This window comes from Sparassis crispa, assembly GCF_003851025.1.
Source record: "Sparassis crispa DNA, contig_000007F, whole genome shotgun sequence".
NCBI classification, from domain to species: domain Eukaryota; kingdom Fungi; phylum Basidiomycota; class Agaricomycetes; order Polyporales; family Sparassidaceae; genus Sparassis; species Sparassis crispa.
In genome coordinates this window covers 1,652,065-1,672,622 of record NW_020939754.1, presented here as the reverse complement: position 1 = coordinate 1,672,622, position 20,558 = coordinate 1,652,065, and the positions used below count along the sequence as shown (strand labels likewise).

General features: G+C 56.1%; 7 protein-coding genes across 7 annotated transcripts; 5 read left to right on the top strand and 2 right to left on the bottom strand.

The window, feature by feature from the left end:
- Nucleotides 1-7,211: 7,211 nt before the first annotated feature.
- SCP_0805610 (hypothetical protein) lies at nt 7,212-8,221 on the top strand (the record flags this gene model as incomplete). The annotated part of the gene is made up of 3 exons (XM_027761149.1): nt 7,212-7,500; nt 7,559-7,699; nt 7,758-8,221. 3 exons carry the CDS (start codon nt 7,212-7,214, stop codon nt 8,219-8,221), a joined length of 894 nt encoding a protein of 297 aa, XP_027616950.1.
- Nucleotides 8,222-8,453: 232 nt separating this feature from the next.
- On the bottom strand, nt 8,454-9,563 carry SCP_0805600 (hypothetical protein; the record flags this gene model as incomplete). Its single annotated transcript, XM_027761148.1, has 1 exon — nt 8,454-9,563. One exon carries the CDS (start codon nt 9,561-9,563, stop codon nt 8,454-8,456), a length of 1,110 nt encoding a protein of 369 aa, XP_027616949.1.
- Nucleotides 9,564-10,986: 1,423 nt separating this feature from the next.
- On the top strand, nt 10,987-11,829 carry SCP_0805590 (hypothetical protein; the record flags this gene model as incomplete). The annotated part of the gene is made up of 7 exons (XM_027761147.1): nt 10,987-11,052; nt 11,108-11,142; nt 11,191-11,272; nt 11,326-11,388; nt 11,449-11,501; nt 11,556-11,634; nt 11,710-11,829. 7 exons carry the CDS (start codon nt 10,987-10,989, stop codon nt 11,827-11,829), a joined length of 498 nt encoding a protein of 165 aa, XP_027616948.1.
- Nucleotides 11,830-12,254: 425 nt separating this feature from the next.
- SCP_0805580 (hypothetical protein) lies at nt 12,255-12,829 on the bottom strand (the record flags this gene model as incomplete). Its single annotated transcript, XM_027761146.1, has 3 exons — nt 12,255-12,535; nt 12,625-12,710; nt 12,759-12,829. 3 exons carry the CDS (start codon nt 12,827-12,829, stop codon nt 12,255-12,257), a joined length of 438 nt encoding a protein of 145 aa, XP_027616947.1.
- Nucleotides 12,830-15,974: 3,145 nt separating this feature from the next.
- Nucleotides 15,975-16,259, top strand: SCP_0805570 (hypothetical protein; the record flags this gene model as incomplete). Its single annotated transcript, XM_027761145.1, has 1 exon — nt 15,975-16,259. The coding sequence occupies one exon, from the start codon at nt 15,975-15,977 to the stop codon at nt 16,257-16,259; it is 285 nt and encodes a 94-aa protein (XP_027616946.1).
- A 423-nt stretch (nt 16,260-16,682) lies between these two features.
- SCP_0805560 (hypothetical protein) lies at nt 16,683-17,201 on the top strand (the record flags this gene model as incomplete). Its single annotated transcript, XM_027761144.1, has 1 exon — nt 16,683-17,201. One exon carries the CDS (start codon nt 16,683-16,685, stop codon nt 17,199-17,201), a length of 519 nt encoding a protein of 172 aa, XP_027616945.1.
- A 3,039-nt stretch (nt 17,202-20,240) lies between these two features.
- SCP_0805550 (hypothetical protein) lies at nt 20,241-20,558 on the top strand (the record flags this gene model as incomplete). Its single annotated transcript, XM_027761143.1, has 1 exon — nt 20,241-20,558. The coding sequence occupies one exon, from the start codon at nt 20,241-20,243 to the stop codon at nt 20,556-20,558; it is 318 nt and encodes a 105-aa protein (XP_027616944.1).

Sequence of the window (20,558 nt, the reverse complement as noted above, 5' to 3'; positions counted from 1 at the left end):
AGAGTATATTAAGCATGATGAGCAAGAAGTGTAATGTGGAAGATAGTTAGAATTGCATACATCTGCATATCTATCAGCCAAAGAGTCAACTGAAAAGAGGGGATACATGCATTGTATGTTTCTTTCCAACAACATTTGTTTCATCTGTGCATATAGGACCAAAGATAGGAATGATGATGATAAAATATGAGAATGTGATATAGTTGTACTGAGACATCAAAGGTTAGTGCATGCTACCTGTGCTTTGGTGGGATTGACAATACCAGGTTGGTTGCAAAAGGCACTAAGCTTAACAGAAACACTATCCCAGCAGGAAGCCATGCCCGACCTCCTACTGCATACACCCAGAGAGCAGAGAATGCTGCACATTATTGATGCCTATGAGAGAGGTCAAACCACTATTGTGACTTGACTTACCAGCCCATTCAATTGAATAGAGTTCTAGAACAGCTTCTATTAACAGGTCTGAAGCATCACAGCTGTAAAGGCCAGACAGTGAGCTGGTTTCTACTAAAGAAGGAATCAGACCTCTGAGTAGAAAGTGATCAGATGAGCATCAGTGACAATGTAAGAAGCATTAGATACAACCATGGCAACTTACTGGATTTAAATGCCATGGAGGTATCGACACCACCATGCTGACAGCCAATACCAATCCAAAGAAACGGTTGGAGATAAATAAGGCTGTAACTCCTGTTATCTTGCATCTCCATATGTAGTCAATTTCATCACTAAGGGTTATTGCATGCTCGAAAAGGAGCAAAGCTAGCCAGGAATCTACATCAGTGTCGGGTCAGGGTTTCAATAGAAAGCTCACCTGCAACTGCTACACTGCAATAGTTGCTTGTTATGCTAACAAGGGGAGATCCATCAATGCATAAGCATCATGAAACAATTGCGGTGAAACACAAACTCCTCATAAGCCAATTGGACCAGCTCTGCTTCACTGGCACCTGCTGATGACATTGGAGGAACTGGAAGGAATGCTTCAGCTGACAAGGATCACTACAAGATGTTGCTTTGCAGAGTGCGAGTAGACTGCGGCATTCGGACGAGGAGATTGTGGTGCTACTTATGTCGCCGTGTTGACTGGAACCCCTGCTACAGTTATCTCCTGCAGGCATCATCACAACGAATGAGATAAAGTTGTGCAGGGCTCCGATTCGTGGCAGGTTTCGCGGATAGCACTCCATTGGAGCTCTGTTCAAACTCAAAAAGTTGATTCGAGCAATTTTAATCAAATCAAACACAATCAAGCACTGAGTTCACAAGAGGCCCACCCCGTACATACGCTAGTACAGCCTCAATGAATTTAGCATCCAGCATCTACCACTGTTTATAAAGGTATGCCACAGCCGGACAAGGAAAATTCCGCACTGCCCTGCCGTTATGCTACGAGTGAGGATATTAAGGAAATGAGGGTTTCAAACCACTAGTGTTGTGTCCGCGGAGGACAGTGAACAGTTCTCTCACTCAACTTGAAAGCCGAAGTGAGGGTTTGGCAAGTGCCGGAATGTCTGTGGAAAGGAAGCACAGCGAACACAGAGATGACCAGTCCACCGGGAGGAATCACAATGAACTTAATCAACATGGCACTAGTACTGTAACTGTTTGAGTTCATGCCGGCATACTCCAGAGGAGACCCTAAGATAGCTTGTTCTCAGAGGTACTGACTGTCCCGGAACGACGGGCGACCCAGCTCAAGGGCCCGACGACTGTAGAAGATGATCCGGTCATGCATCTCCGTAGATCGGACACTCACAGTTTTTAGATTATCATGCATCGTGATGACTCTTCGACGAGCTAGAAGTGCTGAAGACGGCGTGAAGTTCAGGCAAAGCTATGTCTCTCAGGCATGCAGTGAGCCCTCTTGGCCGGAACACCGTATATTCTTGATAACCATGGTGAAATTGTATCCTTATGCAATGGAGCGCATACAATTAAAATACTAGAATGGTGGCCGCGATGCCAGAGTGACTCACCAGATCTATACGACAAGATAGTCGAGATCCGGACACCTGCAAAAATAAAGTCATATCAATGAGATTGTCTACTTAGACAATTATGGCTTTCATCACACGGGTGGAGTCAGTGCAGAGGACAATAGGACGTTTGAAACATCTGGCGCAATGAGTGCAGCTCCGCGACACAGGCACAGTCGACGTGTATGCACGCGAGCACGACACATCTACACTGGAATCGTGCCGGCGCAGCACTGTGTCTCTCACTCGATGTTCGCAGGCCCGAAGGAAACATCGAAAAGAAGGGGCATTGATGCAGGGATGGTGCCGCTGAGTGGAGGTCGAGTAGCATAATGTATATCCTCACACCAGCGCTCCCCATCTCCGGGAAAATGACATCTATCGCCGCACCGTCCTTGCCCCTGGAGCTTATTGTCGCTGGACTGAATGCAGTACCGCCGTATTCACACTGGAAGGCTGTGGGGATGAGCCTGACTGGTGGGCGAGGGCCGCGCCGAGATGCTGATGTTCAATGGAGCGCGTATCACGCACACGCACTGCAGAAGAAGACATCCAGACATATTCTGATGGTGCGGAGCCTACTTCCATGACAGTGTCCTTGTCTTTCATATCTCCCGTGCACAATCGGAATCATCGAGGTTTATCATAGGAGCCGGAGATAGGTGCAAGAGCAGACGAGAAGCATCTCGGGGTTGGCCTGTGGAATGGCACTCACGCACCTATGCCCAAATAACGCAACCTTAGCAAGAGAAAAGCGATAATCTCCTCCAGCGCGTCGTCTTGCTGATGTCTTGCGATGGCTTCTTTTAGTGAGTACTGGCAGCATTACCACGATCGTCGACGACTCTGCGTTGAACACGAAGAAGTGCATTACCCGTGCAGTTTGTTTTCTTCACATTTGTGCAAGGACTGAAATTACGGGGTTAAATGGACGAGGACCGACAAAGTGACGACCAGCAATTATACCAGCGCGTCTCTCACGCTTGAATTCTCGAGCTTTAGATATGGCGCAAATGCCGACATAGAGTGTTTCTCGAAACTAAAGATATCCAGAAGGGGATCACCCAACGGCCTCCTGGGAGGGGGTACATCGAACGCAGTCAGCGTGGCACTGAGATGCTTCAGATTTTCGGGAGACATACGAAGTATATGTCAGTGGATCGCTGGCTCTTTGTGCCCAATCTTACTGGAAACGAAGTATCTGGGGAGATGGAGGATGTCACGGAGAGAGATACTCCTCTATGTAAATGGATATTACGCGTATCGCACCGCGAACCGCCATTGCCTCCGCGCCTCTCTCGCCCGACCTGTATCTCCTTGGTGACTGGGAAGCTATTGTCGCCTCCGAATAAACATAAGACTGTACTGTGCACAGAGCGATACAGAGAGACACAGAGAGGGCCCCCCACCGTAATGGAGCCCCTAGGTGGATTACTGTCACGGTTGCGAATGCCAAGACTCGGTGCTGGTGTGATGTAAGAGTCAGCCTGTGTGATCATAGTCATGTCAAGGATGAATATACTCACTGAGGAGACCGGACTCGACTGTGTTAAGCAGACGAGACTCTCGGGAGTATCAGCCGTGGGATTTGGAGCTGCAGCGCTCAAGTCAACGCGTACTGACTTAGGGTTAGGGCTTGTGGTTGCCCTACTGTGACTGCGATCTCATATTTCCTTCAAGGTTACGCTGCTCCTTTTGGTACGTCCATGCCCCCTCAATCTATATACTACTTCTGCAGCTCCCCATATAGATTGATTGTGCAGTACTCGTCTCCCGCTTCACCAGGTGTTCGCGTTCCTCCTGTTGGCTTTTCATCCCTTTCTATCTTGTCCAGTTTTCCAGTTTTGTGAACGACGAGCATGACAGATGGGGATGATGTTGCGCTGGGCCGTCGTCTTAACATTATCATGCGCACGGCAGTGAGCTCATCCTAGTCATATCTCCAGATCCCTGTGGCCTCGCGGAGAATCACAGTGACGGCCTCCTCAGTCAGTCCACCTTCCTATCTTGTATGGTATCGAAGCCCGTTGTCCCCCGTAGATTGAATAGAGTTGGTCCGTGATTGCCGTCGTCTGTGGTCGATAGCGCACAACCCCCTTAGTAGGAGCTTCCGCTGGGAGAGTGGATTACATGTGCCATAAGCCTGGTTTCGGCCTGACCACTGATTCGTCTCAGGCTCAGACATAGACAAGATAGCGCGTCTGTCTATAGCGATATCTCATAATCCACCGATTTGACCTCATACTTGTCCACATAGACGCCATGCCCTGCTCGAGAGCTGCGCGAGGTAAACAGGTGGTACTGGCAGAAATTCTCCGAAGGCCAAACTCACTTCGCTCCCTGGGTGATTAGCTTGAAATTTTGGAATCCCTGGGCATCGTGCTGGTGTCGAGCTTCGTCGCATGCTGGCGTCCGGTGCGTCCTCCGCTACTATTTCCGCTCATGGTCTTCTCTTATACCTTTCCTCCCCAACTGGGACCAGCCATCTCGGGTACTCCAGCATCCTCTGGCCAAAGTAGCAACCACGGAGAAAACTAGACAACGTGGTCGCTTTCCTGCCACTCGTTAGAGAGTAGTCTTCACTCACGCGGATATTGATTCGAGCTCAGGTCGCTCGGGACGCCAGCACGTTATTCATTCGGAGCAAAAGGTACAAAGACATCTCGCACTGCTGTCGTTGCAATGGTCTGACCCGCCCCGCCAGATTCCTTCTCCTTCAAGGTGTTCGTGGGCGATCGAACCTCCGCCTTGAGATCGAGATCAATGATCGAGATGCCGATGACTTGTTGAGGTCCAAGTTCCCTGTGGAGCCGCCATCGATTCGAAGCTAGATTGAAGTTTCGTCAATGCGCGCAAGTAGTACAAGTAGGTCGACGCGAAAAGCACGCAAAAGAAACAGTGGTTGCGGTTGTTGAAGAATCGGGTTTGGGACGTCTACAGCGTCTTGTGCGGCGTGCAGGCTCGCCCCAGGGAGCCACACGATCGTGTTCACTTCACCCGAGTATCACATCCACAACGCAAAACGGTAACTGTCTTTCATCTGCCCTCCCCTTCGCCGACTTAAGGGAGAGGCCGGGGAGGGGAAGACCGGTGCTGGGACGAGCGGACGTCGAGTATGAACTGTACGCTATCACTCTGAGTCCCAGCCGCAGCTAAACGCCGTCTCGTGCACCATCCGTGTCTTTGGAACATCTTGTCCGCAGTGCTGAATCGGCGTACTCATCTCTTGCATTAATGGGTGCAGAAAGTGGGGGCAGAAAGGAGGATAAGCTTCCCGAGGCATGGAGATCACGCACGCGCACCGCGGAAGAAAATATTCGGATATATTCCGATGTGAGGAAATACACAAGGGCACTCGCAGACGGAGTCGGCGGAAGAATTTTGCTCACCGCCTGAGCTCCAACAACGAGGACGGCCTCTCGTTTATAGAGTTGAACTTAATGAACTAGAGATGCGGGACCGCCGCAGGAGGGCGAGACGGAGCGACGCGGATGGATTAGAGAGAGGCCTCGAGAATTGAGATTGAAGGCACATCCGATGCGGAGATTGCCTGCGATGGCCGAGTCAGGTTCACATGGCGGAACAATTGAGTATGGGGCTTCTCATTTTTTGCGATTGAACATTAAAAATAACGACCAAATGATGCGGGCGTGCGGAGAGTGAGATGGACAAGCCTAAAGGTGAGGCGGAACGTAGGACGAAGTGATACTAGAGATAGAGTAGGAACGACCGCGGCTGCAGAGTAGAGGAATGTCAACATACAGGAACCTGGGTCGGGTAGTGAAGGGAAAGAGCTGCGGACGCGCAAGTGCTGTGGAGATGGATACCAGATAACACAGGATCAACATACAGAATCGAAATTATGCACCTGTGAAACCTGAGGACGGCCCTGCACGACAATCGTTCCTATCTCTCATATCTGCCGTTCACCAAACGAGAGGATGAACTAACAGACAATGCGAATGAGGATGCATGGATGCAAACTCGCACGGGAGAACACATGCTCGCATGGACGCCCAAACCAGCTCGCGCAACACCGGCTACGTCTGAGGATCACCCGGTAGGAAATGGGAGAGACAGAGTTACGCGAAAGAAGAGGGAGGTAGCTAGTGTAATGGGCGGAGCGCAGGAGTGTGGTAGGGATTATGGCAAGCGGCAGTCGAGTACGACATCACTCTCAGACCCGGACGAAGAGGTCCATTTTTTGAGTCACGTCCGTCGTGCGGAGAGAACGGCCACACCCGTACGTGGACATGTCGCAGGCAGCTCTGATTTGTGAAGGTAGACCGGAGCTGTTCATCCTCCCAACTTTGAACGCGTAACGGACCAAAGACGACATATGCGAAGAAGGAGGATACGACCATCGGCGAGGCCAACGTCGACTGCCTTTTCGGTAAGTGCACCGTTCGGAGCGCCCGCTCCGCCGCATTCCCACCGCTCAGTTTGCCGTCCGGGGGGGCACGTATTCCAGCTCTTACCGCCTCTCCCGCAGGACCTAGTGGGAGAAACAACTCTCTCGGACCCAGCTGCTGTCGCGACTCCGGAGAAGATCTGATTCACGTTCCTGAACAGTCATGATCGTTGCTCGGTGTGCTCAGCCTCACCGACCAGTACGCCTGGGAGTGGTCGAGCCCAACAGTTGACCGAGATACATACTCTGCATCCTGAGGATGATCACGATGGCTAACGTCCGAGTCAATGTTTTGCTACAATCCGGTGCGGGCTGAACTCGAATCTGTCTGTGGTCACTGCCTTCGCTGAACACATGAGAGATATGATGTGGTTTCTGCTGACGTGGCTGACAGTGGAACTTTAGGTCAAAGTGGTCTGAGGCGGACAATGGACCACGGGAGGCTGCCTCCCGCTGTAGGCGTCGTTGTTTCTCCACGTGCTACCCAACGACCAACATATGGTTCTCTGCATCTTGGCACTCTGTACGGAGTAGTGGTGGTGCATCCGGGTCCTCTCTGATCGATCATCTATCCAAGATCATCATCTGAGAGATATCTCTCGCTCTGGCAGTGACAGGCACTCGGCGAGGCGGACGGTAGTATGTGCCCATTCTTTCGGGCGTAACGAAGACAAAACCAGGAGCATCTACTCCTCCATCCCTGTCCGTGCACGCCCACAGCCCTGGTGGTCTCTGGTCTCGGGCATCCCTCCTTTCACATTCCCCTCATTTCGTTCGAACCAGGTTGATCCTGCCTTTTCTTCTTCCCCTCGGCCGACATGCACACCCTCACGCGCACCCTCCTGGCACTCGTGCCCCTACTTCCCCTTGTGCTCGCCTCCCCGCTCTTCGGCATCAACTTCGGGAAAGGCACCACCGCGAACGGCGCGCCGACGCCCGTCTCGCAGAGCGACATAACCAACAACCTCCTCCGCCCGGCCCAATTCTCGCGCGTGGTGTACTGCCCCTCGAGCAAAGTCACCAGCTGGAGCTGCGGCGGGCCATGCCAGGCCCTCCCCGGTGTCCACGTGCTCACCGCAGGGGGTAACGAGGCGCAGGTCCCGTACTGTATGCGCCTCCCTCTCCACTGCGGCGCGCGTGCTAACGCCCACCTGTGTGATCGCAGACTTCATCGCGCAGGACGCGCAGACGCAGAGCGTCGTCGTCGCGCACGGCGGCACGGACCCGTACAAGCTCTTCTCGGACCTCAACGACGCCGAGTTCAAGCAGGTGCCGCCCAACGCGACGCGTTTCCCCAAGGCGAGCGGTACGTCTCCCCTTGCCTCCCCCCTCTCCTTCCCCAAGCCCACGTTTCCGCTGCGCAGGCGGCACCCAGGTGCACGACGGGTTCCACAAAGCGCAGGGCCGCACGGCCGACCTCGTCCTCTCCACCGTGCGGAACGCGCTCGCGTCCAGCGGGTACAAGAACGTGCTCGTGACAGGCCACTCGCTCGGCGCGGCCGTCGCGTCCCTCGACGCGGTCATGCTCCGCATGGCGCTCCCGGGCGACGTCCAGGTGGGGTCCATCGTGTTCGGCCTGCCGCGCGTGGGCAACCAGCAGTGGGCGGACCTCGTCGACAGCCTGGTGCGTCTCCGATCTGTTACGACCCCCCCCACTGAGCACCGACCACGGCGTGCCGCTTTGGGTAGTTCCAGAGCTTCACGCACGTCACGAACCAGCAGGACCCGGTTCCGCGCGTGCCCCCGCAGTGGCTGCAGTACCAGCACCCCTCGGGCGAGGCGCATATCACTACTATTGCCCCGAGCGGTCTCATGTTTTGTCCGCTAGCTGACGATGCACCGGCTCTGATCTACCCTGGCTCGCGATGTCTTTATCTCTTTACCTCCGGCGATAGCACTGCGCGGACGGGAGCGCGCTGCTGGAGTCGTCCATCGCGAACCACCTGGGGCCGTACTTCTCCGGCATCTCGTTCGGGACGGCTGCGTGCCTTTCGTGAACCCTAACCCGGATCGGTGTGGGTAAGCTGGAGCGTCCGCGGAGTGCGGCTTGGCTTCCTAACTTATTTGTCACGGTTGCGTTTTCGGTCTGTACGATTTGTGGGAGTGGGCGTATATAAGTCTTGGAAGTAATATTTTGTGTAATTATGATTTTCACCGCTATACATGTTCGGGCGGGAGTTTGGTCCGCGGACGCTAGCGTGGAGAAACTCGCATTGGAGAGTGGGGGAGCCGTGCGCTAGTTGACAGTATTGCTGCCGTTGAGGCAGACCTATCCTTGCTGAGCCAATAGGCGCAGAGCGTAGCGCAACTCTGCTTCTCTGGCCTGCACGCAAGTAATCACCCCGAGCATCCATGAGTAGTCTCGACTCCTGACGGCATGGTAAAGAAGGGGGTGGGGAGGGGGGCAATAACATACCAAGCCCGACTTCCGCCGCTCTTCCTCCGGGCCCAGCCTCGTATGTCCGTGCGTACGGCGCATCGTGACGGCTGGAGACGAGGGACGTCTCGCAAGGATTGACGATTACTGTAAATCTTAATGGGGGCGTTTCGCGTGCTCGCGCGTGCGCTTCTCTGCGACGCGATGCGTACGGGGACTTGCGCATAGTCCGAGTCGGCGTGCCGCATGCGCGAGTCTGCGACAGGCTGCCGGGACCATGCCTTCGCGACTCGACCTTGGACGTTTTTTCTTTTTTTTCTTTTTTCTTCTTTGGCGTAATAACGATTTTCGCCGCGGGGCGACGCCGGGTGAGGAGGGGTTCGCGTTGGGGCAGTGTGCGCCGGCCGGCAGCGTTTCGTTCCCTGCCCGCAGCTTCGACCGCTGCCGTTCCAGGGCGCGCCTCGACAGAACGGCGTGAAATGGCGCGGCGCGAACATGCACGAGGCGGGTGGAGCGAATCGACGCGTCGCGGGGCGAGGGTGCGCATAGCCGCGTCGGGTGTTTGTGCGCGTGCGAGCGGGAGTCTGCGGGGGGATACAGGGGATACTTGCTCGGGACCGTGCCTCTGCGCGTCGATCTGGGTTGGGGTCCCAGGGCCTCCATGACCCTCCAAGCGCATCTTGCGCCCGCCCTGCCCGAGCGACCGAGAGAGAGCAAGAGCGCGCCGGGACAGAACCCGGTCGCGCGCTGAGCACGGACGGGGTGCGGAGAGACGTGCGCTGGCAAGGGACATAAAACGACCGTTGATTCGGGATATGAGCGGCGGCGGCGGCGGAGGTGCGAGGCGACGAGTACGCGGTTGGACCGTATCGCAACGTGGCTTTTGTACGATAGAAGAAAGAGAAAGAGAAAGCGGACGTGGAGGTTATTAGTATCTGCGATTCTTGAGTCCGTGAGCGATATACGCCGGACGACCAGGGCGCGGTAGAGACTGAAAGCATGCGACGAGACGGGGACGGGCGCGACGGTGCGGTCTCGAGAGGCGTGCGCTGGCGGTGGACAGAATGACCCGACGCGCGGGGGGAATAAGGGCCGGCGCGGGCGGTCTGCCTGTCTTCATGAGATGAGATAGGGAACGCAGTCGCCGCCGGTCCCGCACACTAGGTGCGAAGTGTGTGTCGGGACCGACGAGGCCCTCGCGCGCGCCCCCCGGTCGAACTTGGCTTCAAGAAAAAGCAAAATCGAAGGCCATACCGGTACCGACTCGTGAGCAACACACGTACGTCCGAGAACTGCGGTAGAGACGGGCCAACTGCCGCGGAAGGGCGAGGGTGCCAGGTGGGCTTCGGAGCGAGTGAGTGTTTGCAAGCTCGATTCGAGGTTGTGTGGCATTGCGATGGCTGCAAGGAGATGGAGTAGTCGGGATGGCAGCAGCGAGATAGCGGGTGGTTGGAGATCAATGCGGAGGGACAAGCTAGATCGCGTGCGGCAGAGCGGTACACGAAGGCTCTCCTAGAGGACGGAGAGAGACCATCGAGACGCGAACCAAGGGAGCAACCTTTTACCTAATCAATATACGGGAAGCGGTGGAACGTACGCAATAACTATACAGCTCAAAATTGTGGGCTCGGGGATCCGCGCCGGCCGCACATATGATCTAGAGCCAAACGGAGAAGAGAGCCGACTGTGACTGCAGCAGGGCAAAGCATGCAGCGGAGAAAACGACAAGCGAGATGCAGCTGGACTACGGAGTATATTCGGAGATCCTTGCGTGCCCGCGCTAGACACGATGACGTCACGAGGCTGTCGACGCGCGACAGCGGACGACCTCCGACGCGTCGCTGTCAACGGATGTCCCAACCACGGACTCGGAGGCCGACATATCATAGGGGCGCGCCTTCGCACGTATAAAACACGGCCGCCCTACCCACACCCCCCCTGCAGCCTTCCCTTCCAAACCCAAATCCAAACCCCGTACGAACCGCACAAATGGCCAAAGAGCGCGAACCCGCCCAAGACAGCGCCACCCGGTGAGCACACCCCCCTCCACTCGCCCGTCCGCGCAGCGCCCGACCTGTCGCGCCCACGCCCGCGCCCCCAAGTGCGCGCTGCAAAGGCATACCCTGCAGCCAGATACCATTCCCGGACGAGGACGAGGTGCAGAGGGTGCGCACTCGAGTCTAGTCCGCCCCCCGCCGCGAGAGTCTAACGCGCGCATGGGCGCCCAGAGCAATACCGACGCGGCCGAGGCGGGCTCCGCCGACAAGAGTGCCGGCCACGAGGTGAGCCACTCGCGCGGCGCGCACGCTGGGCCGCTGAGCCGCGCTGAGCGCACAGGTCGCCGACGTGCTCGAAGAGGGCCAGGACGTCTCGTGAGCGCGCCCTCTCTGCGTGCGTTGTGAGATCTGACCCGTGCGCAGATGGACGTGGGGCGGCGGGACCGCCACGGGCAAGGTCGCCGCGGTCGTGGAGGAAGGCTCGGCGCGGGTGACGAGCGACAAGGTGAGCGCGCGTCCGGGGGCCCTCCGCGAGAGTCCTGATGCGTATGCGGGCAGGGCAACACTGCGATCCGCCACGCCAGAGAGGGAGACCCCGCTGTTGAGATCACAAGGGACGGGGTGAGTCGCGCGCACGAGACCTGCGGGCTGATGATGAGCTGACGGAGTGGTGTGGCGTAGAACGATGTTGTGAAGCTCGCGCACGAGTTGAACGAGGTCGAGGACGCTGCTGAGTGAGTGAGTTGTGCGCTTGTGCACGGAGGTTGCGGGGTTCGGGTGATGCGTAGAATGCCGTCGCGGCGGGTTTGCAAGTTAGCGCGAGTTATTTGTTACGAGATTGACGGTACCAAATTGACGGCCATGAAGGTATGGGTATATATGGCGAACTGAGTGTGAGAGGTGCATGTCGCAACACGGAAGAAGCTGATCATGACGGTCTAGCGCTACACCGAAGTGTGCACGATAAGCATCCCAGGCCTCCCGTCTTCCTCCTGTATCAACAGACTATGTGAGGCGAACCGCCAACGCCAGGGTCCTGTGCTCAAGCTCAAGGATGAGTAAACCCACCCGATCGACAGCGTGCGTCACACCCGCAACTCGAAGCGCCGCATTAAAACGACGAGCGTTCTGACGCGGAGGCTAGTACCCGCTGAGGTCGCGGTCGACGAGCATACATCCAGCTGCAGTGATCCTTGCACCAGCGAACTGTAGAGTCTGACACGCGCCTCGAGCATTATCATATTGCCGAGAGCGAGAAAATTCGACACGCTCGGTGCCAGATGCGTCGAGAATCACGAGCGGCGATACTAGGAACCCCCTACTGCCCTACCGTCGACGACAACAGCGAATCGAGTACCAAAGACGACAGTCGAGATAAAGAGAAAGGATGAGCACGCACTTATACGCATATATAGCTTCTCCGTCCGTCTGTCGGGCAGCGACGACTATTTATGTCCATCCCGTGCGGCTGCGAAGAGACGTCGTGTTCAACGAGCTCGATGTCTCCCCTCACTGCCTCCTCGCTGGCGCCCCCTTGCACCATCAGCATCTGACTTATTCGGGTCATTTCCTGGGAGGTCCGACCCGTACACATCGTCGACTTGGGAGGGAGAACGGAGACGGAGCGATGCGATGCGCCCATATTCCCGACGATCCACGAGGCGAATTGCGAGCTCCGCGCAGGCGTGGGCCCGGAGGAGAGGTCGTTCCATCGTGTTCACCTGTCGCAGGTTCGAGAGGAAGTGGGAGACGATGACACAGGTGCAATCTGCGACGATGCGTGAGCGCAAGTGCGTTCTCTGGTAAATAGGAGGGGACAAAGCGAACGTGACGAAGTGGACGAGATCATTGTCGCACCTGCAGCGAGAAGACGTGTCGGTGGTGTGTTGGTTACACCATAGTAGTTTAATAGCGTTTGCGCGAGGTTCGGCAAAAGGAGGAGCCTGTTGTGGTTATCGTTAGCTCGATCGGCTGTCACACACCGTACTCACGTGAAGTGCAAAGAGCCTTTGGGATTAACAGAGGGATGAGCGTAGAACGGAGGGAGGCTTTGGCTGACCATATTTGTACCCGCCATCTCGTAGTAAGAGCGTCACCAGGGGAGCCTCCACGTGAGCCGAGTTTGCACATCTCTTGATGCTGTATGTCCGCATCCACGTAATCACGAGCACAATAACGTCCGCCAAAACGACACTGATGCGTGTTGCGATGATGACCGTCGGGGCGTAGAGTAAGTCGTGCATCCGCGAACGTCACCGCACGAGACAAGGGGTCGCCTTACATCTGCCGGCCTGTGTCAGCAGAACACCCGACGGGGAAAGAGAATGTGCCTACATCGTAGGTCGCACCTGGTCGAAACGTACCACGCAGCTGGGACCCAGACCGGGAACGACGGCGATAAAACACGAGGCTGAGATGTAGTTATTACCGAGACCTCTAGCAAGTCAGCGCACACCACTTCCGCTCTAGCGGGACCGACAATACCAGGTTCGTGGCGAAAGGCACCGAGCCCAGCACGAACACTATTGCGGCAGGGAGCCATACCTGACCGGGACCCCCTACTGCATACACCCGACGAGCCGCGAACGCTGAAGAATCGTGAAGACTACAAATGCTGAATTATCGGAGACACATCGCATATTGACTTACCGGCCCATTCGATCGAGAACGGTTCTAGACACGCGTCGAATACCATATCTGTGGCATCACAACTGTCAAGACCAGCCCATGAGCTGGACTCGACCTTCTATCGAAAAACGACCAGACCTCTGTGTAGGGTAGGAAATGAGTCGACGAGCACCCTTTACGATGTGATAGGCATCTTACTAGGTGTGTAGTCCACATAGGCGTCAATAGCACGACGGCGACGGCGAACGTGAAGCCTAAAAAGCGATTTAAAATAAAAAGCACTGTGACTCCAGACGTTTTGCGTCTCCACATGTCGTCAATCTCGTCCGCAAACGTGATCACATGGTCAAAAACCAGCAGAGCCGCCGAGAATCTCCGTCAGCCTCGGGTCGGACATTTCGGTACAAGGATCACGATCACTTGCGCGACTGGCTATACTGCGGTAGTTGCCTACAAAGCTGAGAAAGGTATAAACCACGAGCTCCGAAGCACCGCAGAACAGACATGAGAAGACACGAACGTCTGGCGAGCCAGTTGGACCGGTTCTGTCCCATCGTAGTCGCCCGATGACATTGCGGAAGGTGGAGGGAAGAATGCAGCTAACAAGCGCCGCAACAGGACGAGGTACGAGAGGAATCCGGCGTCTCGACAATTGCAGGGCGTCGCGGTACTCATGTCGGTCACGTCGACAAGCACCGCCTTCTGCACTTTTCTCCCGCGTGCACCATCGCAGCGAAGACGATGCAGGATGCCCGCTTCTGTTCGAACCTCTGATACGTTCGTTCCGAGAATTTCAACGGGCTCAAACGCAATCACCCAGCATCTAGGGGGTCTGCACCGGTCTCTCAGAGAGTACATCCCGCCCCAATATATCCCTCAGCACAGTCCAAAGAACCCAGGCGTGTCCGCAGCCATCGACAGCTGTTTGTGAAGGCACAACAAGATCTAAAAAATATCTCGCACCGCACTGCCGCCCCCGCAGCTTACGAGGAGCAAAAAACAGAGGATCGAGGAAAAGGAGATTCCGGGCCACCGGCGTTCGGCCTGCGCAGGACAGCGAGCGACCCTAGACGACCCTCCAGATTTGAAAAGTAGAAGCAGGGGTTGGTGAGATGCCAGCAAGGAAGCACGACAGACCGTCAGTCCACTGGGAGCCACCATATCAAACTCGATCAATACGGCACTGGCAATTGTCCCAAGTTCGCGTCGGATCTATGTAAGAGAAGACTTTGGAATAGCCTGAGCTCACAGGGACTGACCGTTCTGGAACCACGGGCGACATCGTTAAAGGGGCCGAGGACCTATAGAATACGATGCGGTGATGCATCTTCCGCATGTCGGACAGACTCACTTTTGAGATCGTTGTGCGTCCCCAGGCACTCTTTGACGAGTTGCAAGTGGGGAAAGCCGCATAAACTTTAGGCGAAACCCTGCTTTTCGCGCGCATGGAAACAAGAATATATTGGTGTTCCGACCAGGGGAGGCTCACCTTAGTCGGAACAGCGTATAGTCTTGTTTCTATGTGAGTACTATCATGAATTGGTACCTTGCTGCGATGGAGAGCATATTGTCGCGACGCCAGCGCGACTCATCAGAGTAAATACGGGGAGATTGTCGAGATCCGAACACTACTTTCCCGGAAGGCAGGCACAGAGGAGTAACTTGCACGGACTACGAAAATGAAGTTCAGCCCGTCATCGAGAATGTCGAACCAGACGGCCTTTAAGTTATTGCAAGGGAGAAGTCGGTGCGAAGGTGAATAGAACGTCTACAACGACTGCAGCTCCGCGGTCGGCTCGTGGAATCACAGCGGGGCGCCACCGTGTCTCTCTCCACTCATTCGCAGGCATAAAGAAGAGGTGGACAAGGGAGATTTATGTAGGCGTGTGCTGTTGAGCGGAGCCCGAGCAGTGCGATAGACATGCAGATATATCAGAAGATGCGAAACCAACTTCCACGACGGAGTCTTCGGTTGTCGTATCTCCCATTCACGAATGGGATCCATCAGGGGTTGATGTAGAAGAAAAAATATTACACAAGGCGAGCAGCACACTGGAGAGGAAATGTCGATTACGGTCACACGCCCTCGCTCCAATGATGGACCGTGAGAGAGACACCATCCGCAGACTGCCATAAATTTCGTTCATTAATCAGGAAAAGTAGATGAGACAGCACCTCTGAAGGGGCAACACGAACACTCGGCGAAGCCCTCGCATGCTCTACCGCTTACTTTGCTTCAGCATGCTGAGGTCGGGCGATGGTCATGGTCGACGAGCATATATACATCCAGCTGCGGGGATCCTTGCGCCAGCGCGAAGGATGCTGTAGAGTCTGACACGTATACGAGCATATTGTGGAGAGCGAGAAAATCTGATACGCTCGGTGGATCCCCTTGCCAGCGCTGGCACGATGACGTCACACCAGGAGGTCGACGCGCGCGGCCAACTTGATTTGACAGCTGACGACGTCCGATGGGTCGCTGCCGACGGAGGTTGCATAGGCGAAGCTGGGGCCAGCAGGTGTAGCTCCCGAACGCGGAGCCCGAGTGGCAGTCCCTGCATCGGACAGGTTTCTCACTTATGGACGAAATTACTAGGAAACGGCCTCTTTTGTTACGCTTCGCCCCGCGACCCCGCTCATCCCAACTAACCCCTCCCGTCCGCTTGCTCGGGCCCAGTGCAGCAGCAGTTCGGGAAGTGTACATAGACCGGGTGTGGCTGCTGATCGCACCGCTTGCCTCGATCGCCGTTTACGCCGAGCCGTACGCCCTCGACCGCGCGCCCTTCGTCAATAACTCGCGCTCCTTGTCGCCCACATTCCGTTCTTCTGTGTTAAGGAGCCAGCGGACCATCCGCCGGGCGTAGGTCCTCGGGCCTCTGCCACATCACAAGCACCCGTGGGTCATCGCTCCCACCCCCGCCGCTTTCTCCGGTCTATCCCCCAACTCCGGCGCCAGGCGATGCACCACGCTCTTAGGCTTGAGCGGGCTGGTCGGCGTAGGGACGGTGCCCGGTAGCTGCGAACGGTGTCGTGATGAACGTCGTACTACTCGTCGTATGCGGGAGCTCTAGCGACGCTTCAAGCTTCAAGCTTCAGGCTGGACATGGGATGGAGGACGTCCGCAACGCGTGTGTGTTGCGTCCCTCGTCATTATTCTTCAAGTTCCTGCCCGTCCACGTCGTTCGCTCAGGAGGAACCCGTGATCGAGTCTGGTACGGCCTGCTCTGTCCTTCGCGCACTCAAGTATTCACGCGCGGCTCATTGTTCGACAGCCCTCCTTATTGCAGATGGATGCCCCCCCCAATGCCAGTGGTTTACAGACCCGTAGCACGCACCCGCAGATCCGCTCGGCCGAGGTTAAAACGTTAACGCGCGACGAGGCGCGCCTCCGAACTATCTCATCGCAACAGGCGCTACACGACTCCTCGCGGGCTCGACGGTGTTACCTGGTATATATCCCGGAGCTATACGCCATATCTCTCCCGCGCGAGCAGGCGTGCGTCGAGGATCCTCCGCTGGCGTGCGTCCCGATCCCGACAACAAAGGCGCAACGTATATGCCGTGGGCGGAGAGCTCGGTCGATCGTGCGTGGGTACCGTCCTGTCTCTTTTGCCCGCCGTGCGCGGGCGGCCGTTCCGGCCGCGACCCCCGTTTGCCGCACGCTCTTTCGCGGCGGCGCACGGACGGGTAAGGAGGGGCGTATACGGCCGGCTCTGTCCCCGCTCTCGCTTAGTGTGGGGGGGAAGAAGCGCCGCTGGCTCGTCACTCAGCTATTCCCCGCGGGCTCCCTCGAGAATGAGCGGTAGGTGAACGACGAACGTTGATGGGTGGCTGTCGCCGCGCGCGCTAATTAGCATATATCTCGCTAGGTACAGCTCCCGACTTCCCGACTTCGCGTTCCGTGCGCGACGTTTGATGGCTAGCGTGCGCCGGGTTGCGGAGAGTAAGTCCTGTTTCCTTACCGATATTTAGTGCTTTTACTTGCATATCGAACCGCTCCGCCGACCTCCGCAGAAATCCTTGCTTCATCCTGCTCACCATTCCCCCCCTTCCCGCAACCCGTCCGTCCGCCGTGTGCGCGGTATCACACGTTCGACGCTCGTCGGATTCTCAGCAGGTCGAGCAAATCGCAACCACCCCCGCAGCCTATCGACCCACCTATGCTCACCGCTCTGTCAGTTCGCCATCAAGAATAGCTGTGCCATACACCATACACTGCACGCAGTACGTCTCACCGCCGTGCTCGTTACGCGTTCTGATCAACCGACCCGTGAGGGAGCGTAGCACCGGTAGATCGGCCGGGTCGAGGTAACGCGCTTCTGAACCAACTAATTACAATAGGCGCTACATGAACTCTCCGCGCCATCCCCATCCGCATTGCGAGCTGCCCGTGTCGCGCGGACTCGACGGTGTGACTTGGTATGTCACCCGGAACTTTACGCGATCTCTCTCCCGCGCGAGCAGGCGTGCGTCCCGGTTCCGACGACAAAGGCCCAACTTTTATCGTGGGCGGAGAGCTCGATCGTGCGTGGGTAAAGTCCTGTCTCCTTTGCGCGCCCTACTGAGTGCGCGGGCGGTGATTGTAGGGTACCGTTCCGGCGGCGAGTGGTGGATGCGACTCCCGTTTGACGCACGCTTTTTCACTGCGGCGCACGGATGGGTAAGGAGGCGGGTTACGCCCGACTCGAGCGAGCTCGGTCCCCGCTCTTGCTTGGTGTGGGGGAGGAAGCGCCGCTGGCTCGTCATTGAGATATTTCCCGCGGGTTCCCTCGGGAATATATGAGCGGTAGGTGAAAGGCGAAAGCTTGTTGATGGGTGTCTGTCGCCGCTCATACTGATCGCATATATCTCGCTAGGTATAGCTCCCGACTTCGCGTTCCGTGCTCGACGTTTGATGTCTAGCGTGCGCCGGGTTGCGGGAAGTAAGTCCTGTTTTCTCGCCGATATTTGTTGCGTTGAACCGCTCCGCCGACCTCTGCGGAAATCCTCGTATCTTCCTGCTCTCCATTCCCCCGTTCCCCGCAACACGTTCGTCCGCTGCGTGCGCGGTATCACGCGAACACGTTCGACACTCGTCGGATTCTCGCTAGATCAGCGTTCCGCAGGTTGTCGGCCCACGCATGCTCACCGCTCTGTCAGTTCGCCGTCAAGAATGGCTGTGCTATGCACCATACACCATGCACTGCGCGCGGTACGTCTCACCGCCGTGCTGGTTACGCGTTCTCAGTCGCAACTGCTCATCTGCCATCTCGTGATGCCCGTACGTGTTCGCGCGGCAGAACTATACTGTGCGGCGCACACCGGCTCGTCGCTCTATCCGCCGTTGAATGTGGACCGAAATCGAACGAGTGCGCTGGCAGCATCGTCGGACGACACACTGATCAAGATGAACACAGTCGGCGTCGGATCACCTGCTATAGCGCGGTCTTTGCGGACGCCAACTGGCGGCGTGCGACGCTGGACGCCCGACAACCGACGCCGAATCTGCGGCGTTTGCGGAACCGTCTGAAAGAGGAACAGCAGAGGAAGGCAAGGCGGGGTAGTGGGTTGGACCCTGTGATGTACCAAGAGATCAACGAAATATATTTTCGTGTAAGTTATACCTGCAACGTAGCACTCTGCAGCAAGTTTTGACGAGAAGTCTCTACGTTGGCTGCACCATGTATATATCGCGGGATATTTTCGGAAGATGGACTGCGCTGGACGCCGTGTGTGCGAGTCGCACTGAAGCGAGGCACACGTGTAATGTACGTCAGGAAAATAAGCGCACGATAAGCTGCAGACGGTGCTTGCAAAAAAAATACAAGAGGGCCTCACAGCGACAGCTCAAAGTGAGCAAGACGACAAATAGCTCTGTACTACAACGGTCAAAAAATTATTATTCATAAACTGACCCTCGAGGACATTGACGGTCTGGCTCGGGCGCGCGGCGCCTGCTGCGAAGTCGCATGATATAGGCACCGGAGATCATCGATCAAAGCTTAGCGAGCTTGTATGATGGTATCATACCGCCTCCCACTCGCTCTTCCCTCTTCTCTCTTCCCCCCTCCTCCATCTCCCCTTGGATGCCTGCTGTACTACTGGCTTTGTTCCTTCGCAGCTCTGCTACGCCTTTCTCTGCGCAATCAGCATTCTTCTAGTCACTCTAGCGATGCCCTAGCCTTGATATCGCCCCAGGAAGGTTCCCCATCGATGGCACAAGCGATTTACGCCTCCCCAGCCTGGCAAGAGGCTGGCGTTCGTAGCGCGATGGATTATGGAGGAGGGAGGTCGTGCCGCGCGGCGGGATGAGGGCGGGGGATGCGCTGGATAGGATGGTGGTTACCTGCTCACATGGAAGTAAGTGTGCTCGTTTATCTCTTCCGCGGCGAGCGTACCCCCCCGGGCCCCCTCCTCGACGTTCGGTGACGTTCGGTATACCCTTGAGGTGGGGTTTTCGGAGTTTATCTGCGTCACGCGCATGGCAAAATCCGGCTGGGCGCCTCTGCCTTCCTCCTCTCCCGCTTCGCCTCTACCCCCATCTCCGCGCGGTGAGTTTCCTCCCGTCCGCCGTATTTTCGCGCCTAACATTACCGTTAGAGTCATTGATATCAAGTAGCAAGTGTCGGCCGTCGTACGTGCGGCAAATTGCTCCCCAATAGTACTGAGCGCTCGCTAGTTACTTGTGGCATCGGGTAGTCGTAGCAGAATTTATCAAGTTTGGGCAGTTTTTGCGTTGTGGTGTTGCCAGATATTGGGTTTTGGGCTACAGGTGAGCCTAAATCTGCTCGAAACTGACTCCTTATTGCAGAGTTTGCGAAGAGACCACAAGGTTTCGAACACCATATTCACTGTTCTTCTACAATATGACTGATAGGCTGGAAATCCGGTGCGAGTCTCATACCGTATACATTAATAACTACAAGCAAACTCTTCCCAGAGCTGAGCTGTTGCAGTTGGTGAAAGGTTATCGGAATGAAAAGACGCTATATCTAGCAGATTGCCTCTTTGAAGATCTGCAAAAGGTGGACGAATTAATTGATATGTTTCCACACCTAACTGCATTACATACCCGCAGTGTGAACGTCACAACACCCAAAGAGGCACAGGGTAAAAATACGCGACCCCTCGTTGAGGTCTACCTCCGAGAGCTGTTGGCCAAAATTAAGGAGGTCTTTGGATAG